The 22,816-nt window shown below is 41.0% G+C and overlaps 1 protein-coding gene across 1 annotated transcript; it reads right to left on the reverse strand.

Annotated features, from left to right (window-relative positions):
• Positions 1-11,020: 11,020 nt before the first annotated feature.
• On the reverse strand, positions 11,021-12,962 carry LOC136960051 (C-X-C chemokine receptor type 4-like). Its single transcript, XM_067254369.1, is given in 5 exon segments — positions 11,021-11,625; positions 11,787-11,899; positions 11,901-12,062; positions 12,315-12,511; positions 12,948-12,962. Coding segments are annotated over 5 exon segments (1,092 nt in total).
• Between the last annotated feature and the right edge of the window lie 9,854 nt (positions 12,963-22,816).

The following is a 22,816-nucleotide window of genomic DNA, read 5'->3' on the forward strand; positions in this document are numbered from 1 at the left end:
CAATCGTTAAAATAAACATTCCTCACATATACATTTTCGTTGTAGGATTTATTCTGACATTAGAAAACGATTTGTTGGTGAAATTACCATTACCTGTGGTTTCAAACCAGTGTAGCTCACTGCAACGCTGTAGCTTACGCGAGACACACTACAAAAACATCTAGCTACAGTACACAGCTGTTTAGGAAGTCAAACGGCGACAGAAAATGTTCGGTACTCCCCTTACTTAAATCAAAAGTCTATCTAACTACTAACCTGAACTTCATTGCCACAGCCTAAACGTTGTCAATCTGTTCATGAAAATAATTAATTTCAGCCTAAACCTACAACGGAACGTTAAATCCAATTCAACCAACGCAATCGCTACCAAGACGAACACAGCAGTAGTCTAGTACTGTACCGTAGTAGTACAATTTACCGGGGCAGCTTCTCCACACAGGGCTATATCGCATTTTGCGTTTTTACTGACAATGATCGCTACCAGTGAGCTTTTTATGAATGAGCGATTTTCCACTAAATAAATGTCAAGCTTATTTACGTTTTGGGGGGCATATTTTCAGTTAGCAGATGGTACCGTTTGAATCGCGATTCCATCTTCTACTGCCGGGTAACGTCGTAGAATAATCTTCAAAGGGGGTGTTTATTCATGAATGAATGCAATATGAGTAGGCTAAATGCCTGAAAATATCATGAGAAGGGAAAAACTTAAAATGACGTTTAAATCATAGAGATTAGGTCAATTTTTACACCGGTCTGCACTAATGTCACGAAAACACGCGTGACTACCTTTGGCAGAACATTCGTTTCGCATCTGTTAACTTGGGGGATAGCTAGGCTAACTATAGCTTTACTGCAAGGCAGCTGCAGAAACGCCACAAGAAAAGAGGCCAGGGTGATAACTATTTACTCATTTTACTTTGTGATATGACACACAATTGTGATGTGTAATGTACAATATAAGCTGATATTATTAAGGAAGTACATCTACTTTCGGAAACAGTAGTCTACTATTTCACTGAAGTATTAGCATCATGACATTAGCCTGTGTTGCCCGGGCAACACATACTACAGTGGTCTATGATGTATCTGTTTTCAATCGTTAAAATAAACATTCCTCACATATACATTTTCGTTATATGATTTATTCTGACATTAGTAAACGATTTGTTGGTGAAATTACCATTACCTGTGGTTTCAAACCAGTGTAGCTCACTGCAACGCTGTAGCCTACCCGAGACACTAGTGTGAGTAGCTAACAAAAACTCCTCAGCTGTTCAAGTCAAACGGTGACAGAACATGTTCGGCACTCCCCTTACTCAAAAGTCTTTCAATAGTTGAAACAATCTGACTACTAACCTGAACTTCATTGCCACAGCCTAAACTTTGTCAATCTGTTCATGAAAATAATTAATTTCAGCCTTAACCGTACAACGGAACGTTAAATCGAATTCAACCAACGCAATCGCTACCAAGACGAACAGTAGTCTAGTACTGTACTGTAGTAGTAGAATTTACCGGGGCAGCTTCTCCACACAGGGCTATATCGCATTTTGCGTTGTTACTGACAATGATCGCTACCAGTGAGCTTTTTATGAATGAGCGATTTTCTACTAAATAAATGTCAAGCTTATTTACGTTTTTGGGGGCATATTTTCAGTTAGCAGATGGTACTGTTTGAATCTCGATTCTATCTTCTGCCGGTAAAGTCGTAGAATAATCTTCAAAGGGGGTTCTTTATTAATGAATGAATGCAATATGAGTAGGCTAAATGCCTGAAAATATCACGAGAAGGGACAACTTAAAAGGACGTTTAAGTCATAGAGATTAGGTCAATTTTTACACCGGTCTGCCAAATGTATTCGTTTTGATTCAGCCTGTCAGCTGCCTCTTGCAGGGGAAATGAGAAGACATCATATTTCATTCGACACTTCACTCGTATTTTGAGTTGTAAATGAGCAGCAAAAAAAAGATGCTTTTAAATCTATGTAATCTTTATAAATAATAAGTAGGCCCGATGCATTTTTATATAAAATATACAGACCCCTGTGCAACCGACGCAAGCAAGCACACCCTACAATTTCCCCAGAAATTGTACCCTCTCTAGTTTTTATTATTATTATTTTTATTATTTTTGCCCCCCTAAAACTCAGTCAATATTTGGCCTACATAGACAACGTAGGTGTCAAAAGTTTCGTTTTGGTAGTGATTGAGTTGCTTCTATTGGAATTTACGTTCCGTTGCATGGTTTGGGCGTAGGTTAAGTTTTTGTGGCGAAAAGTGAAGCTAACGGTGGCTAATTTGCTAGCCACAGTCACTGACGTTACTAACGTCACTAACGTCACGAAAACACGCGTGACTACCTTTGGCAGAACATTCGTTTCGCATCTCTTAACTTGGGGGATAGCTAGGCTAACTATAGCTTTACTGCAAGGCAGCTGCAGAAACGCCACAAGCAAAGAGGCCAGGGTGATAAATATTTACTCATTTTACTTTGTGATATGACACACAATTGTGATGTGTAATGTACAATATAAGCTGATATTATTAAGGAAGTACACCTACTTTCGGAAACAGTAGTCTACTATTTCACTGAAATATTAGCATCATGACATTAGCCTGTGTTGCCCGGGCAACACATACTACAGTGGTCTATGATGTATCTGTTTTCAATCGTTAAATTAAACATTCCTCACATATACATTTTCGTTGTAGGATTTATTCTGACATTAGTAAACGATTTGTTGGTGAAATTACCATTACCTGTGGTTTCAAACCAGTGTAGCTCACTGCAACGCTGTAGCTTACGCGAGACACACTACAAAAACATCTAGCTACAGTACACAGCTGTTTAGGAAGTCAAACGGCGACAGAAAATGTTCGTCACTCCCCTTACTTAAATCAAAAGTCTATCTAACTACTAACCTGAACTTCATTGCCACAGCCTAAACGTTGTCAATCTGTTCATGAAAATAATTAATTTCAGCCTAAACCGTACAACGGAACGTTAAATCCAATTCAACCAACGCAATCGCTACCAAGACGAACACAGCAGTAGTCTAGTACTGTACCGTAGTAGTACAATTTACCGGGGCAGCTTCTCCACACAGGGCTATATCGCATTTTGCGTTGTTACTGACAATGATCGCTACCAGTGAGCTTTTTATGAATGAGCAATTTTCCACTAAATAAATGTCAAGCTTATTTACGTTTTGGGGGGCATATTTTCAGTTAGCAGATGGTACCGTTTGAATCGCGATTCCATCTTCTACTGCCGGGTAACGTCGTAGAATAATCTTCAAAGGGGTTGTTTATTCATGAATGAATGCAATATGAGTAGGCTAAATGCCTGAAAATATCATGAGAAGGGAAAAACTTTAAATGACATTTAAATCATAGAGATTAGGTCAATTTTTACACCGGTCTGCACTAATGTCACGAAAACACGCGTGACTTCCTTTGGCAGAACATTCGTTTCGCATCTGTTAACTTGGGGGACAGCTAGGCTAACTATAGCTTTACTGCAAGGCAGCTGCAGAAACGCCACAAGAAAAGAGGCCAGGGTGATAACTATTTACTCATTTTACTTTGTGATATGACACACAATTGTGATGTGTAATGCACAATATAAGCTGATATTATTAAGGAAGTACATCTACTTTCGGAAACAGTAGTCTACAATTTCACTGAAGTATTAGCATCATCATGACATTAGCCTGTGTTGCCCGGGCAACACATACTACAGTGGTCTATGATGTATCTGTTTTCAATCGTTAAAATAAACATTCCTCACATATACATTTTCGTTGTAGGATTTATTATGACATTAGATTACAAGTAAACGATTTGTGGGTGAAATTATCATTACCTGTGGTTTCAATCCAGTGTATCACTGCAACTCTGTAGCCTACGCGAGACACTACAAAAACATCTACACAGCTGTTTAGGAAGTCAAACAGCGACAGAACATGTTCTGCACTCCCCTTACTTAATCAAAAGTCTATCTAACTACTAACCTTAACTTCATTGCCACAGCCTAAACTTTGTCAATCTGTTCATGAAAATAATTAATTTCAGCCTAAACCGTACAACGGAACGTTAAATCCAATTCAACCAACGCAATCGCTACCAAGACGAACACAGCAGTAGTCTAGTACTGTACTGTAGTAGTAGAATTTACCGGGGCAGCTTCTCCACACAGGGCTATATCGCATTTTGCGTTGTTACTGACAATGATCGCTACCAGTGAGTTTTTATGAATGAGCGATTTTCCACTGAATAAATGTCAAGCTTATTTACGTTTTGGGGGGCATATTGTCAGTTAGCAGATGGTACTGTTTGAATCGCGATTCTATCTTCTGCCGGTAATGTTGTACAATAATCTTCAAAGGGGGTTCTTTATTAATGAATGAATGCAATATGAGTAGGCTAAATGCCTGAAAATATCATGAGAAGGGAAAAACTTAAAAGGACGTTTAAGTCATATAGACATTAGGTCCATTTTTACACCGGTCTGCCAAATGTATTCGTTTTGATTCAGCCTGTCAGCTGCCTCTTGCAGGGGAAATGAGAAGACATCATATTTCATTCTACACTTCACTCGTATTTTCAGTTGTAAATGAGCAGCAAAAAAAAGATGCTTTTAAATCTATGTAATCTTTATAAATAATAAGTAGGCCCGATGCATTTTTATATAAAATATACAGACCCCTGTGCAACGGATGCAAGCAAGCACACCCTACAATTTCCCCAGAAATTGTATACTCTCTAGTTTATTATTATTATTTCTTTTCGCCCCCCTAAGGATCAGTCAATATTTGGACTACATACACAACGGCGGTGTCAAAAGGTTCGTCTTGGTAGCGATTGCGTTGGTTGTATTTTTATTTACGTTCCGTTGCATGGTTTAAGTAGAAATTGCGTTTTTGTGGTGAAAAGTGAAGCTAACGGTGGCTAATTTGCTAGCCACAGTCACTGACGTTACTAACGTCACGAAAACACGCGTGACTACCTGTAGCAAAACATTCGTTTCACATCTGTTAACTTGGGGGATAGCTAGGCTAACTATAGCTTTACTGCAAGGCAGCTGCAGGAACGCCACAAGCAAAGAGGCCAGGGTGATAACTATTTACTCATTTTACTTTGTGATGTGAAACACAATTATGAAATGTAATGTACAATATTAGCTGATATTATTAAGGAAGTAGGCCCACATCTACTTTTGGAAACGGTAGTCTACTATTTCACTGAAGCATTAGCATCATGACATTAGCCTCTGTTGCCCGGGCAACACATACTACAGTGGTCTATATGCATCTGTTTTCAATCTTTAAAATAAAAATTCCTCACAAATACATTTTCGTTGTAGGATTTATTATGACATTACATTACAAGTAAACGATTTGTGGGTGAAATTATCATTACCTGTGGTTTCAAACCAGTGTTGCTCACTGCAATGCTGTAGCCTACGAGACACTACAAAAACATCTACACAGCTGTAGGAAGTCAAACGGCGACAGAACATGTTCGGCACTCCCCTTACTTAATCAAAAGTCTTTCTAACTACTAACCTGAACTTCATTGCCACAGCCTAAACGTTGCCAATCTGTTCATGAAAATAATTAATTTCAGCCTAAACCGTACAACGGAACGTTAAATCCAATTCAACCAACGCAATCGCTACCAAGACGAACACAGCAGTAGTCTACTAGTACTGTACCGTAGTAGTACAATTTACCGGGGCAGCTTCTCCACACAGGGCTATATCGCATTTTGTGTTGTTACTGACAATGATCACTACCAGTGAGCTTTTTATGAATGAGCGATTTTCCTCTAAATAAATGTCAAGCTTATTTACGTTTTGGGGGGCATATTTTCAGTTAGCAGATGGGACTGTCTGAATCGCGATTCCATCTTCTACTGCCGGGTAACGTCGTAGAATAATCTTCAAAGGGGGTTCTTTATTAATGAATGAATGCAATGAGTAGGCTACATGCCTGAAAATATCACGAGAAGGGAAAAACTTAAAATGACGTTTAAATCATAGAGATTAGGTCCATTTTTACACCGGTCTGCCAAATTTATTCGTTTTGATTCAACGATGAGGCTGCCTTTTGCAGGGGAAATGAGAAGACATCTATTTCATTCTACACTTCACTCTAATTTTCAGTTGTAAATGAGCAGCAAAAAAAAATGCAGTTAAATCTATTTAATCTTTATAAATAATAAGTATGCATTTTCATATAAAATATACATAAATCAGTTGTAAAAATGTCATTCAAAAACGGACCCCTGTGCAACCGACGCAAGCAAGCACACCCTACAATTTCCCCAGAAATTGTACCCTCTCTAGTTATTTTTATCATTCTTTTTGCCCCCCTAAAACTCAGTCAATATTTGGCCTACATAGACAACCTAGGTGTCAAAAGTTTTGTCTTGGTAGCGATTGAGTTGCTTCTATTGGGATTTACGTTCCGTTGCATGGTTTAAGTGGAAATTAAGTTTTTGTGGCGAAAAGTGAAGCTAACGGTGGCTAACTTGCTAGCCACAGTCAATGACGCTACTTATGTCACTAACGTCACGAAAACTCGCGTGACTACCTCTAGCAGAACATTAGTTTAACAGCTCGTTAACTTCTGGGAGATAGCTAAGCTAACTGCTTTACTGCAAGGCAGCTGCAGAAACGCCACAAGCAAAGAGGCCAGGGTGATAACTATTTACTAATTTTACTTTGTGATGTGAAACACTATTGTGAAATGTAATGTACAATATTAGCTGATATTATTAAGGAAGTAGGCCCACATATACTTTCGGAAACGGTAGTCTACTATTTCACTGAATCATTAGCATGACATTAGCCTCTGTTGCCCGGGCAACACATACTACAATGGTCTATGATGCATCTGTTTTCAATCGTTAAAATAAACATTCCTCACAAATACATTTTCGTTGTAGGATTTATTATGACATTAGTAAACGGTTTGTTAGTAAAATTACCATTACCTGTGGTTTCAAACCAGTCTAGCTCACTGCAACGCTGTAGCCTACCCGAGAATCGAGTGAGTAGCTAACAAAAACATCTCCACAGCTGTTTAGGAAGTCAAACGGCGACAGAACATGTTCGGCACTCCCCTTACTCAAAAGTCTTTCAATAGGGGAAACTATCTGACTACTAACCTGAACTTCATTGCCACAGCCTAAACTTTGTCAATCTGTTCATGAAAATAATTAATTTCAGCCTAAACCGTACAACGGAACGTTAAATCCAATTCAACCAACGCAATCGCTACCAAGACGAACACAGCAGTAGTCTAGTACTGTACTGTAGCAGTACAATTTACCGGGGCAGCTTCTCCACACAGGGCTATATCGCATTTTGCGTTGTTACTGACAATGATCGCTACCAGTGAGCTTTTTATGAATGAGCGATTTTCCACTAAATAAATGTCAAGCTTATTTACGTTTTTGGGGGCATATTTTCAGTTAGCATATGGTTCTGTTTGAATCGCGATTCCATCTTCTCCTGCCGGTAACGTTGTAGAATAATCTTCAAAGGGGGTTCTTTATTAATGAATGAATGCAATATGGGCTAGGCTAAATGACTGAAAATATCACGAGAAGGGAAAACTTAAAAGGACGTTTAAGTCATAGCGATTAGGTCAATTATTACACTGGTCTGCCAAATTTATTCGTTTTGATTCAACTATGAGGCTGCTTCTTGCAGGGGAAATGAGAAGACATCATATTTCATTCTACACTTCACTCGTATTTTGAGTTGTAAATGAGCAGCAAAAAAAGATGCTTTAATCTATGTAATCTTTATAAATAATAAGTAGGCCCTATGCATTTTTATATAAAATATACAGAATTATCAGTTGTAAAAATGTCATTAAAAAACGGATCCCTGTGCAACCGACGCAAGCAAGCACACCCTACAATTTCCCCAGAAATTGTACCCTCTCTAGTTTTGCTTGCTTTTTGGAGCGGGGACCAGGCATTTACATTTCGATGGATCACTGATGCTTATTTTAAGCAGGTCTTGGAGACATCAACTAAAACTGGAAATTTTTGGCGACGCAAACCGGAAACTGATTTGCCAACAACATTTATTGGCATGACTGGCTATTTTTGCCATCACTGGCTACAGCGGAAGTTCGTTACTACACTTGTGCACAGAGCCAGTAACTTTGCAAATCTATATTTCACTGATAACTAAAAAGAGAACAAATACAATAAGAACTGTTAAGCCTGTGTTTTACCAGTTTATTAATAAGGGAACTAGTTAGTGGAGTTGAGTTGTTTAGTTGGAAAAGCCGTTAAAATATACAAAAAAAAGCATACTGTTAAGCAGAGTGAAGGGCTTTCCCGTGCCTCATGTCTAGTAATTGAATTAGTTTTTTAAATAGGGGGCAAGAGGCAGTTGTGTAAGAATACAAGTATTTTATTTGGTAAAAGTATAAATTTGACATATTAACAAAGAAAATTGCATTGAAAACTAGATAGAAAAAGAAATGACATATGTCATTTCTTTTAAGGTAGCTTGTTGTATATAAAGCTAAGGTAACAAGAAACAAAATATGCACAAATGCAGAAACACATGTATTATAGTAAAATGTAAATGAGAACAAAAGTGGGGAAGAATTGTGCAATGATTGTGGAATGTATTTGCAGAATTTGTGTAATGGGTGTCTTTCTACATATTGTATGCTGACACAATATAATACAAAATGTGATGTACTGTATGCTGCAATCGTGTAATGTGTAATATTGAGTGCAATACAATTCTCATGTGTGACTTTGGATTGTTATGAATTAGAAGGTTGTTAACCCTTGTGCTACCTTAGGGTCGTTTTGACCCACAGGTATGTTGTGCTAACTTTTCATGCTAAAAAAACAAAGTGAAACATTTTCTCTATCCTTCGTGCGGTATCGGGGTTGTTTTGACCCACAGGTATGTTGTGATAACTTTTCATGCTAAAAAAATAAAGTGAAACATTTTCTCTATCCTTCGCGCGGTTGCTTCTTTGGCTCTCGATGAAGGCGGTCGCATTTTTCTCCCCTCCCTGACCTTCCCTGCTTGGCTGTGTCTTGTCTCAAGATACTCTCTCATCATCACTCTCCGAAACTAGAAGCATGGAATTAATTAGCTGGTCTCTCAATGCAATTGACACCATCTTCTCGAAGAGAAGCTCGGGTTCGGGGGAACCCAACTGTCCGGACGGGACGTTCGCAGCTGGCTACACGATGGACGCGTGGGAGAATTGTCGTGTCGTGTGTCTAGCGGCGCTTTCCGTGGAGGACGTTGAAGACATCTTCATATTCGGAACCATGATTACAGGCTTTCTGCTGTTTGGAATAGGCGCTGGCTTTGTATATCGTAAAATCAAGGAAACGGCTGCAGCCATTAAAAGCCCCGTTAGGCTGCCTGACATGATTGATGCGGTGGGCCGAGTTGTTGGAGCTCAGACTGTGAACTTACAACGCAGCATTGATTACAACAGGGATAAGTTTGCGGCTCTGTGAAGGAAGATGGAGGACATGGAGACCTTCGTGAAGGGTGGACGTGAAAATTGAGTTGCGGCTACTCGTCAAAACAACTACCCCAATCTTATCCACTTTCGGCCCCGTAACCAGCACAGGCCTTGGCCAAGGCCGTCGCTGGAAAACAACTCCCCTGGAGTTCCCCCCCCCCCCCCCCACAACATCTGTGGTTTGGTCTCTGCCCGGGTCATGACCAAGGATGTCTCCTGGCCAACACAATCTGCATAGGGAGAATCGGACTGATTGTGGCCTAGGTCGAGGGCGCCAACCCAGACCTATTCACACATTAACTTTCACCTACTACAGATATCACCACCCCCCCACCCCCATCCAACGCCTTCGCCTGGTTGTTTCCCCAGGGTGGCTGGCGGGTCTGTGTCCAGCACCTACCATGGCTGCAGGTCCAGATGCTGCTTGTCTACCCCCCCCATTCCCCGTTGCAAGTCACGTGTTTTTGTAAATGTTGTTGTGCTTATGTGCTGAGGTTTTTGTCTGTTCCCACACTGTACTCCTCTAGGAGCATTGTCTGGGGGTTGCCTTTTTCTCTCCTCTCTCCTCATGTTATGCTGTAACTTTCTAGTTGGCGCCGAAAATGGCTGCCTAGGTAGGCTCTCCTGCCAAAGTAAATTCCTTGTCTGTGCAAACTTTCATGGCGAATAAAGGGGAGTCAGATGGCTGAGCGGTGAGGGAGTCGGGCTAGTAATCAGAAGGTTGCTAGTTCGATTCCTGGCTTTGCCAACCAAATGACGTTGTGTCCTTGGGCAAGGCGCTTCCCCCTACTTGCCTTGGGGGAATGTCCCTGTACTTACTGTAAGTTGCTCTGGATAAGAGCGTCTGCTAAATGTAAATAAACACCAATTCTGATCGGGGTCGTTTTGACCCACAGCTATGTTGTCTGCATTGTCTATTACATCACCCTCGCGCTGTCTCCGGGTCCTTGTGAGCCCCCTGCACTAATGTGGCATTGTAATAATGTGTTTTGCTCCTTGTATATTCTAAAATGAGGAGGAGGAAGCATACACCTGGTCCAAGCCACTAGTCTGAAACCTAGTTTCATTCTCAATATAACCTTTCAGTGCTTTTGACATGCGTTTGTTTAGAACCATCATGAGTCAAAGTTGAGTCATAGTTGGTGTGTGTGATGATGATGACATTGACATAGACACATCCAAGACTACCAACACTAACTGGGAGGGAGGGGTGAACACCTCCAAAATAATTGAAACTAACACACACACACACTGACAACTCTGAGAGACAGGAAGAGTAAGACAAAAAGTGAGAACATTTCAATTCGAAATTTTATTGTATATAAACAAACTTAAAAACAATAACATCAGTGACCCACAAACCTATTTACAGAAACATTTATCTTTCAGACAAGGGACAAAGTCATGGATCAGCAGACTACCCTCTTCCCATATATAGGACAAAGCATTTACACCCTCATCCAACCCACACCTACATCCACACCCATATTCTGTTAGCTGGAGTGTAGACTAAATGACTCAGACTCTGTGGCAGTAGAGGTTCCTGGGCGTCTAGGAGGTGGGCTCGTCATACTGGAGATGAGGCAACCGAGTGTTGAGTCCTCCTGTCTGGCGGACCTCTTGAAGTCCGCCCCTAGGAAGGCGTACAGCAGCGGGTTTAGACAGCAGTGGGCAAATGCCATGGGTTCAGCCACCGCCAGCCACACACTCAGCACCACCTCCAGACTGCAGCCCCTGGGAAGAACCTGTAGGCGCATGAGGGCATCCACAGTGATGCCAGCACCATACGGGAGCCAACACAGGAAGAAGCAGAGGATCAACGCCACAGTGGTCCTGACAGCTCTGCGCTTCTGTCTCTGCCCCTGCAGAGGCCCGCTGCGGGTCAGCCTGGACACGATGACACAGTAACACGCTAGCAAAACTAGGCCCGGTACCAGCAAGCCCACCAACACCAGCTGCAGGTGGAACACTGACACCCAGAGAGGAGCGTTGTCAGCTGGGTATAAGCGCTGGCACACAATCGTCCCATCTCCTGCTTCCCAAGTCCTGGCAAACACTATGTCTGACACTGCCAAGAGTGCCGCAGGCGACCAGGCTCCTGGAAAAGGAGAGGGGGTGAGGGGAGACAAACAGGAGATTCGGTGGTTAGATCAGGAGATGGAGAATACAAGTGAAGATGTACCCCTGTACATACATCTGAGGCATGGGCACGTCGTGAGAGAGAGAGAGAGAAGGGATGAGGTTAGAGACGTAGATCACCTACAAACACCAGTCTCCATGCCAGTAGCTGTCTCGTGCGTGAGGTGTGCGCGTCTGTTGCTTTGACCACAGCTAGGTAGCGGTCCAGACTGATGAAGGCCAGGATGAGCACACAGGTTCACCGTGTAGATGACGTGCACGGCCACACAGGTGCCTAATCCGAAACGCCAGTCCGTCAGTGCAGCATCCGCTGCCCAGAACGGGAGCATCAGCACAAAGAGAAGATCGGCAGCAGAGAGGTGCAGCCGGTAGTGGTCTGTCAGCCTCAATTTTGACCTGGGGACGATCAGATAAAACCACTCTGTGTGTCATCTTCTACATCAGAATCAGAATGTGTTTCATCCGCCATGTAATGTGTTGTAACACAAACAAGGAATTTACTGTGACAGGAAGGTGCATACAATAAACCAATGTACGGATCTTTCGTTCTTTCTTTTTCAAAAGATTAAAATGTACAAAGTAACTAACTAAACTTACTAAAGGACTAAACTAATATAACATCTTTGTCATTGTCTTCTTTATTCTCACCTGCGCTGGCAGCCAAGCACCATCAACACCAGGCCGTTCCCAGTGATGCCCAGGACAAAGATGAAGCCGTAGACCACAGGGAGGAACACTCTCTGGAGGTCAGGGGTTATAACTTGATCCGGGTCACACGGATCCTCCAGGGCCAGCCCCAAGTCGCCAGAACCAGTGTCGTTTATGTCATAGTCAAACACAATATGCTGTAGGGAGGGAGAGACGGATAGGAGGGGGAGAGAGATGGCAACAGTCATGAGATACATAGAAAGACACTAGTAGATGAAGTGAGAGAGAATAAGCAGTTTCACCATAAGCCACCATAATTTGCCTTGATAAAAAGGATGACATGATGACTGTTCTGAACTGAAAAGATTCTTGACCAAACATATATATAGTTGCACAATCATCTTTCTATTTGCTGAGACCAACTTTCCAGACTATAATGATCCTTTATCCTTTTTATAAATATCCTTTATCTAAAGATAGATTTCAAAGACCCCAAAGAACTAGACAGACCTGCCACATTGTGACTGCTGGACCTTCCATTGGGGAGCAGTTGTAAAATGACCTTCAATGTACACCTACAAATCATAGATACGTAAATACAACAACAAAGCTGAATAAGACCTTGCCGCATACCTCATAGTAGGACATGATTGAGAGGAGCCTGGGTCTCTATCTCCTCTGCTGAGCGGAGCACACTTCTCCCTTCAGTGGAGTTTAATATCTCTCACATTCACCCCCAGAGCCCATACAAGTCTTGGTAGGAGGACTACACTTCCTCATCACGGTTGGAAGAATAAACTTCCTCATCTCGGTCGGATAAATGAGTTCCCTCCCCACCTTGTCTCTGTGGGAGAAATGTACTTCCTCATCACGGTTGGAAGAATAAACTTCCTCATCTCGGTCGGATAAATTAGTTCCCTTCGCCCCTCGTCTCTGTGGGAGAAATGCACTTGCTCATCACGGTTGGAAGAATAAACTTCCTCATCTCGGTCGGATAAATGAGTTCCCTTCCCCCCTCGTCTCTGTGGGAGAAATGTACTTCCTCATCCCGGTTGGAAGAATAAACTTCCTCATCTCGGTCGGATAAATTAGTTCCCTTCCCCCCTCGTCTCTGTGGGAGAAATGCACTTCCTCATCACGGTTGGAAGAATAAACTTACATTTACATTTATTCATTTAGCAGACGCTTTTATCCAAAGCGACTTCCAAGAGAAAGCTTTACAAAGTGCATAGGTCACTGATCATAACAACAAGATAGCCACAAAAACATTGCGAGTAGCCAAAACATGAAGCACACATTGTGAACAACCAAAGTAAGTGCCAAAGGGAAGAACCATAAGAGCATGTAGTTAAACAAGTTACAATTAAACAACATGAACCGCTATAAGTGCAAGTGTACCTGTGGAAAAAACAAGCAACAACTAGAGAGGGTACAATTTCTGGGGAAATTGTAGGGTGTGCTTGCTTGCGTCGGTTGCACAGGGGTCAGTTTTTGAATGACATTTTTACAACTGATTTATGTATATTTTATATGAAAATGCATACTTATTATTTATAAAGATTAAATAGATTTAAAGGAATTTTTTTTGCTGCTCATTTACAACTGAAAATACGAGTTAAGTGTAGAATGAAATAGATGTCTTCTCATTTCCCCTGCAAGAGGCAGCCTCATCGTTGAATCAAAACGAATAAATTTGGCAGACCGGTGTAAAAATGGACCTAATCTCTATGACTTAAACGTCATTTTAAGTTTTTCCCTTCTCGTGATATTTTCAGGCATGTAGCCTACTCATTGCATTCATTAATTAATAAAGAACCCCCTTTGAAGATTATTCTACGACATTACCCGGCAGTAGAAGATGGAATCGCGATTCAGACAGTCCCATCTGCTAACTGAAAATATGCCCCTCAAAACGTAAATAAGCTTGACATTTATTTAGTGGAAAATCGCTCATTCATAAAAAGCTCACTGGTAGCGATCATTGTCAGTAACAACGCAAAATGCGATATAGCCCTGTGTGGAGAAGCTGCCCCGGTAAATTGTACTACTACGGTACAGTACTAGTAGACTACTGCTGTGTTCGTCTTGGTAGCGATTGCGTTGGTTGAATTGGATTTAACGTTCCGTTGTACGGTTTAGGCTGAAATTAATTATTTTCATGAACAGATTGGCAACGTTTAGGCTGTGGCAATGAAGTTCAGGTTAGTAGTTAGATAGACTTTTGATTAAGTAAGGGGAGTGCCGAACATGTTCTGTCGCCGTTTGACTTCCTACAGCTGTGTAGATGTTTTTGTAGTGTCTCGCGTAGGCTACAGCATTGCAGTGAGTGAGCAACACTGGTTTGAAACCACAAGTAATGATAATTTCACCCACAAATCGTTTACTTGTAATGTAATGTCATAATAAATCCTACAACGAAAATGTATTTGTGAGGAATGTTTATTTTAAAGATTGAAAACAGATGCATCATAGACCACTGTAGTATGTGTTGCCCGGGCAACAGAGGCTAATGTCATGATGCTAATGCTTCAGTGAAATATTAGACTACCGTTTCCAAAAGTAGATGTGGGCCTACTTCCTTAATAATATCAGCTAATATTGTACATTACATTTCATAATTGTGTTTCACATCACAAAGTAAAATGAGTAAATAGTTATCACCCTGGCCTCTTTGCTTGTGGCGTTCCTGCAGCTGCCTTGCAGTAAAGCTATAGTTAGCCTAGCTATCCCCCAAGTTAACAGATGTGAAACGAATGTTCTGCTACAGGTAGTCACGCGTGTTTTCGTGAGTTAGTGACGTAGTGACGTTAGTCACGTCAGTGAGTGTGGCTAGCAAATTAGCCACCGTTAGCTTCACTTTTCACCACAAAAACGCAATTTCTACTTAAACCATGCAACGGAACGTAAATAAAAATACAACCAACGCAATCGCTACAAAAGACGAACCTTTTGACACCGCCGTTGTGTATGTAGTCCAAATATTGACTGATCCTTAGGGGGGCGAAAATAAATACAAATAATAAATATATATGTGAGAGAACAAAGGTTGTGCTCTCGCCGAAGGCTTGAGCACACCCAACTAGAGAGGGTACAATTTATGGGGAAATTGTAGGGTGTGCTTGCTTGCGTCGGTTGCACAGGGGTCCGTTTTTGAATGACATTTTTACAACTGATATTCCTGTATATTTTATATAAAAATGCATACTTATTATTTATAAAGATTACATAGATTTAAAAGCATTTTTTTTTTGCTGCTCATTTACAACTGAAAATACGAGTGAAGTGTAGAATGAAATAGATGTCTTCTCATTTCCCCTGCAAGAGGCAGCCTCATCGTTGAAGCAAAAAGAATAAATTTGGCAGACCGGTGTAAAAATTGACCTAATCTCTATGACTTTAACGTCATTTTAAGTTTTTCCCTTCTCATTATATTTTCAGGCATTTAGCCTACTCATTGCATTCATTCATTAATAAAGAACCCCCTTTGAAGATTATTGTACGACGTTACCGGCAGTAGAAGATGGAATCGCGATTCAAACAGTACCATCTGCTAACTGAAAATATGCCCCCAAAAACGTAAATAAGCTTGACATTTATTTAGTGGAAAATCGCTCATTCATAAAAAGCTCACTGGTAGCGATCATTGTCAGTAACAACGCAAAATGCGATATAGCCCTGTGTGGAGAAGCTGCCCCGGTAAATTCTACTACTACAGTACAGTAGACTACTGCTGTGTTTGTCTTGGTAGCGATTGCGTTGGTTGAATTGGATTTAACGTTCCGTTTGTAGTGAGGTCCGCAAGACCACACGGAGCCAACATCTTGCCACACCTGAAGAGTGATTCAATCACATCAGACAAACCTAATCAGCCCTTGTGACACCCTCAGTATGCTGATTACCCACCAAACGCCGATGCAAAGGAACCATAGAATTGGGGGGGGACCTCCCCAATCTACCTAATCAGCCCTCCTGCTAGCTTGCAAGCTTCAAAGGGCCTGATTTAGACAACACGTCTCCAGCGACCATTTGCTATCCATTTCGGCGGCGATTTGAACAAAGAACATACCTTGATCAGAACTTTTGAGGAAAGTTCTTGAGACTTCACCTTTACCACAAGAGTACAAGGTGGAGAATTATGAGAGGGATATTTGTGTTATGTTTGTTACTTTGTTTTAAAGTTGTGTTCACTGAAATCTTGATTCTAGTAACAACTCCTTCTTCCTGAAAGATAACCACGTCATTCTTGGTATCTACACGAAGCTATCATAATAAAACAATCATTCAACTATATTTTGTAACTGTACCAAGATGTCCAGAACAATATTTGAACCATCGAATGAACCAGCCAGAGATCAGATCACACCTTTGGTAGGTGTGAAGGAAGGAGGGGGGAGTTGAGAACCCAGCTTCCCCCAATCCACATCTGACCCCAGACGGGTCCTCTCTCGAACTGTATAAAGCCCTAAGATGACCATCAATCTCTGACTCCAGCAAAACCGACCATGGCATGAACGCCATCAGGATTGGCATTCCAAAGGACGTCGCCAAGCTTCTCCTGAGATTCAACTTCATAGTGAACACGTCACTATCTGGACGTTTCAACAGAAGAACCAAAAACGCAATTCCAAATGCGACTTCACTGAGATCCCGCAGACTCAGTCACATGACCCAGCGCAGCCGCGCTGTGACTTCAGATTCTTCAAATGGACCTTTGGCGCAAACCGCCCTCAACATCATTGATCAACCCCTGATCAAACGTAACTATGGCTAACGCTCTTTCCTCCTCGACATGGCATTGGCGTGAGCTCTGTTTATGATTTGTAAGGATGTAATCATTGACTGTACAATTTCTGTCTTTCTTTAAGTTAGACCATTTCATAATGTTCATTGAAACCAATCTCTCATATCAAACCCATAATCCAACTTGTTCATAAGATCTGTTTACCTTACTTGAATAAATTCATTGTAAAGATATTTTGACGTGCGTGTTCACTGATGTTACGATTGGCTCTACACTTAGAACGAATTCATTCCTAAAGATGAGACTGATCATTACATATTAAACATAGGATTCCCTAATGTCCTAAACCAATATTAGGGTGGTGCCCCGAGACTTTATGATAAATTAAGTATTTCTATCTTCAAACGAGCAAACCCCGCTACACGTTGTACGGTTTAGGCTGAAATTAATTATTTTCATGAACAGATTGACAAAGTTTAGGCTGTGGCAATGAAGTTCAGGTTAGTGGTCAGAGACTTTTGATTTAAGTAAGGGGAGTGCCGAACATGTTCTGTCGCCGTTTGATTTCCTAAACAGCTGTGTACTGTAGATGTTTTTGTATTGTCTCGCGTAAGCTACAGCGTTGCAGTGAGCAGCACAGGTTTGAAACCACAGGTAATGATAATTTCACCAACAAATTGTTTACTTGTAATGTAATGTCATAATAAATCCTACAAAATGTAAATGTATTTGTGAGGAATGTTTATTTTAACGATTGAAAACAGATGCATCATAGACCACTGTAGTATGTGTTGCCCGAGCAACAGAGGCTAATGTCATGCTAATGCTTCAGTGAAATAGTAGACTACCGTTTCCGAAAGTAGATGTGGGCCTACTTCCTTAATAATATCAGCTAATATTGTACATTACATTTCACAATTGTGTTTCACATCACAAAGTAAAATGAGTAAATAGTTATCACCCTGGCCTCTTTGCTTGTGGCGTTTCTGCAGCTGCCTTGCAGTAAAGCTATAGTTAGCCTAGCTATCCCCCAAGTTAACAGATGCGAAACGAATGTTCTGCTACAGGTAGTCACGCGTGTTTTCGTGACGTAAGTAACGTCAGTGACTGTGGCTAGCAAATTAGCCACCGTTAGCTTCACTTTTCACCACAAAAACGCAATTTCTACTTAAACCATGCAACGGAACGTAAATAAAAATACAACCAACGCAATCGCTAACAAGACGAACCTTTTGACACCGCCGTTGTGTATGTAGTCTAAATATTGACTGATCCTTGGGGGGGGCGAAAATAAACAATAAATAATATATATGTGAGAGAACAAAGGTTGTGCCCTTGCCGAAGGCAAAGCACACCCAACTAGAGAGGATACAATTTCTGGGGAAATTGTGAGGGTGTGCTTGCGGCTGCCCCAGCTTCCCATAGTCTCCTGGTGTTTACTGATATCAACCATTCAGTGTGTTTTTACATTGGTTTTAGACAGCAAAGAAAATGTGTGTAGGTTGTTGGTCAACTTGTCCTGTTATCTGGTTACTAGGATTATAATTCCTTGAGAGCAACCATTAGTTGACATGTAGTTTTGTAAACTTGTAATAAACCATACAACCAACATTTCTTCCAGTTGATAGGCAACATATATAAAAAGCAACAGAAAGATAGCCTTGATTAAGCACAATTATATATGGGAATGTTATTTAAAGTACATGTTTTTACCTTATTACATGACATTTGTTTAAAATTTCTCAAAATAAAATTCCATCAAAACTTATGTCCAGTATTCCAGGTTAGGATTTCCAGCAACAAGTCTATCTAAAATGGATATTCGATTTTCAAAAGTATTTTAAGCATCATATAGATTTGGGGTTAAGTGTCTCCTGCAAAAGGTATCAGATTTACACAATATCTTTGTGTCTATTCCAATAAGTAATGATGGTATTCTATGACACAAATCTGTGTTCTAGAAAGAGTGGTCTGGAGTCGCAGAGGTCCGATAATATCAGCTTTAATGCAGCAGTTGGAAATCAACAAGTACAGAGCTCTGGGGTTGTCTACGTTTCCCTACCCGCAACAGAGTTTGGGCTGGTTCACGAAGTCCAACTGGCTATCTTTCCCTGCCCCAGCATATAATATACAGTGCAATTAAAACAGAAAGATGAAAAGAGGGTTGAGCTTGTTCTCTCGTGCATCAGGGAGTTGTTCTTGCCTCCGCGTCCCACCTGCTCGGGTGCCATCTCCACCCAGATTCAAGGTTGTTTCTGAAAATGAAAAGATAGAGACACAAAGAACAGCCTGCTTCCCACACTCAGTGTGAGACCCAATGTTTAAGCCTGAGCACACTTCTAAGTTTCATAACTTTAATAAGCACAATGCATAACTTTAATAAGCACAATACATAACTTTAAGACATGCCTCCTTCATAAATCCTGTTGTTATATTCACTCGTGCACAGTGCCCGTGATGCATTCAGTGATTAAAATGCCACACATATTAATAACTGGGATCATAGTTAGTGCCGTGCCTGATATGCAGCTGGTGATTACAGTTCTAGAATATGTGTTGTAATGTATTATACATTCTTTAATCCCTCTTTTGATCTCTGAAAACACCAGAGATCAATCAACATAGCCCGGACCAACCACCGCCTCCTCGTCCTGGTCAGCCAGCCCCAGCAACGGCATTTGGAACCCCTTCGTCGGGTTATCCTCAGCCGAGACAATGATCCTGTTACACAGGGACCTGATACAGTCATGTTGATATTGATATAGCACACTCTTAAGTAAAATAGCGGAAACCTTCTTAGTCCAGTACAATTCTAGTGTGGTCAAGCAGTATCACTCTTGGCCTAGTCGTAACCCTCTTTTCCGGACTCTCACATTCGTAGCAATAGCAAAAGGTTCACTGGCCCTTCTCCACCAACTCCTGCAACGTACAACTGGATTCTGGAGCAGCACAACACATGCTCCAGTGGTACCACGTACTTCCTTTCCCCAGCACCCTTAGGGCGTGCAAGGTTCTCTCGATGACCTTGAATGGTCCTGTCCATAAATGTACAACAGGCTTCTCCGAACATCGGATGATGTATTGGGGCAGGTGGGACAGGGTCTTCAAGGGGAAGGGGGGGGGCAGACCACTCCTAGGTCTGATGGGGCATAGGGGCAGGGTCTCCAAGGGGAAGGGGTAGATCATCCAGTGAGAAGGGGGGGGGGACAGGGTCTCCAGGGGAATGGGGCCTTAGAACAGGGGTTAGGTAGTCAGACCCGCCGGTCTGACTCGTCCTGAAGCAGAAAAGAGTTACAGTCCCAGCATCACCTTATCTCCCATGATCCATGATCAAGCAGTAACTGAGTCAAATGAGATGCGAACAGTCGAACACCAATGATTAAACACAGATATTGAAATCAAGAACCCATTTAAGGATTTAAAGTGGATATTTTTAAAGTTCAAATAAATCCCTCCTTTCACACCCTTTTAGGGTGTGACAACAAACACAAATAAAAAAATATCCCATTACTGATTACACAATGTTGGCATACAAATCAACAATAATGATGAGACTATGCAGCGTTATGGCCAAGTGGTGAGGACACACTGGACACAGTGGGAAAACCCTGTATTATACATTCTTTAACAAACAAATACATATTTAAAAAAGCACACTTGAAATCCCTTCTGGACAAGTTCAGGTTTATTTTTCAACAACTACAGGTACATTTAAATGATTTTATTATAAATACTGTCCTAAATGTTGTAAATGGTTATTATTGATGCCCATGTAGCACCTGTATCTCATATTCAATGTGAATGGAATCACAAGAACATTGAGAACTGGTGCACTTTAATTATCTGGATAATTGAGACTCGTACACATTTTTCCAGAATGACCAGAGGTGGGAATTAGAAATGGATCTGGAGTTGGTCACCAGTCAATGCTCTGCAGCTACTCACTGCTCCTAGTGTAGAAGATGGATACTGAATATATACACATTTATAACATTTACACAAACTGTAACTAAATGAACATATGCTATAAATCTGGAGGTGGTGCCTGATCACTGCTCCACAGCTGCCCACCGCACCTACTTAATAGAATGGGTGACAAAACAACAGACGTTAAAACATGAAACGTAACACAACATGATTGTAACACAATAAACATCAATGCATTATTTAGAGGGTGGTGTAAAAACATGAACTATAACAGAGTGGTGGGGGGGGGGGGTAGAATATCAGTTTGTTTTAAACAGAGACTTAAATATCCAAGTAAATAAAAAAGCAGACCCAAGAACTATTGAGCCCTTAAATCTCCTTGACAGTTTCAATCTAACTCAACACATAACAGACCCAACACACCGGCACGGAAACACACTAGATCTAGTGATAACAACTGGACTAAATATCAATAATATTTCAATAACTGATCTACCCCTCTCAGACCATCATTATATACTTTTTAATGTGGAAAATATCCTATCAAAAACCAAAAGAGAATTCTTAGTCCATAGAAGATATTTAGACGATACAGCTATGATGAAATATTCTGAACAATTTTCTCTATATGAGCCGACTAACCATGATTGCTCTCTGAATGAAATGGTAGAGAACCTCAATGATGCACTATTATCTGTGTTAGACTCTGTTGCACCACTGAAAACCAAAAAGAAGTGCACAAGCAGAACCTCCCCATGGCTGAGAAATTAAAATGTTAGTGAAACGAAAAGAAAATGCCGTGCAGCAGAGAGAAAATGGAGGAAAACAAAGATCACTATCCACTACAATATCTACAAAGATACACTAACCACCTATAACAAATCCATCCGTCTAGCAAGGAGAGAATATTTCTCCAACATTATTACAGAAAAGTTATTTTCTCCACCATTGACCAGGTGCTAAACACTGTCCCTGCCCCACCTCCATCCTCAGCAGTTAAATGTGAAGAGCTTGCTTTGTTCTTCAAGAACAAAATAACTCTGATCAGAGCGAGTATTATTAATAGTGGGGTCGAAACTGACATCAGATAGATTCTGCAACATAACCATGAGCACATTCACCTGTATCACACTTAGTGAACTTTCCAAAATTGTCAGCGAATCTAACTCCACAACCTCAGATATTGATCCTATACCCACAACATTCTTTAAGCGAGTGTTTGATAGTGTCTCAGGTCCGGTGCTAGAGATTATAAACACATCCCTTAGAACTGGCGTCTTCCCAGATGCCTTCAAAACAGCTGTTGTAAAGCCCCTATTAAAGAAACCCAAATTGGATAACAGTCTATTTGCAAATTACAGACCAATATCAAACCTTCCATTTATTAGTAAAGTACTGGAAAAGATAGTTTTAGTCCAATTAAATTCTTTTCTTGAAGAAAATAACATCCTGGAAGTCTCGCAGTCAGGTTTCAGGAAATATCACAGTACTGAAACTGCTCTCACCAAAATAATTAGCGACCTCAGACTAAACTCTGATGCAAATAAAGTCTCTATCCTTATCCTGTTAGATCTCAGTGCAGCATTTGATACAATTGATCACGACATCCTAATCAATAGACTGGAAAAGCTTATTGGGTTCACGGATAGTGTATTGAACTGGCTGAAATCATATATCACAGGAAGGAAGTTTTATGTTAGTTTAGGTGACCATAGATCCAAGAAACATGAGAACTGCAACGGGGTTGCTCAAGGAAGCTGCTTAGGTCCATTACTTTTTTCTCTTTATATGTTACCACTCGGCGACATAATCAGAGAACATAACTTTTAACGAT

The sequence above is a fragment of the Osmerus mordax genome, chromosome 17 (assembly GCF_038355195.1).
Source record: "Osmerus mordax isolate fOsmMor3 chromosome 17, fOsmMor3.pri, whole genome shotgun sequence".
Taxonomy (NCBI): domain Eukaryota; kingdom Metazoa; phylum Chordata; class Actinopteri; order Osmeriformes; family Osmeridae; genus Osmerus; species Osmerus mordax.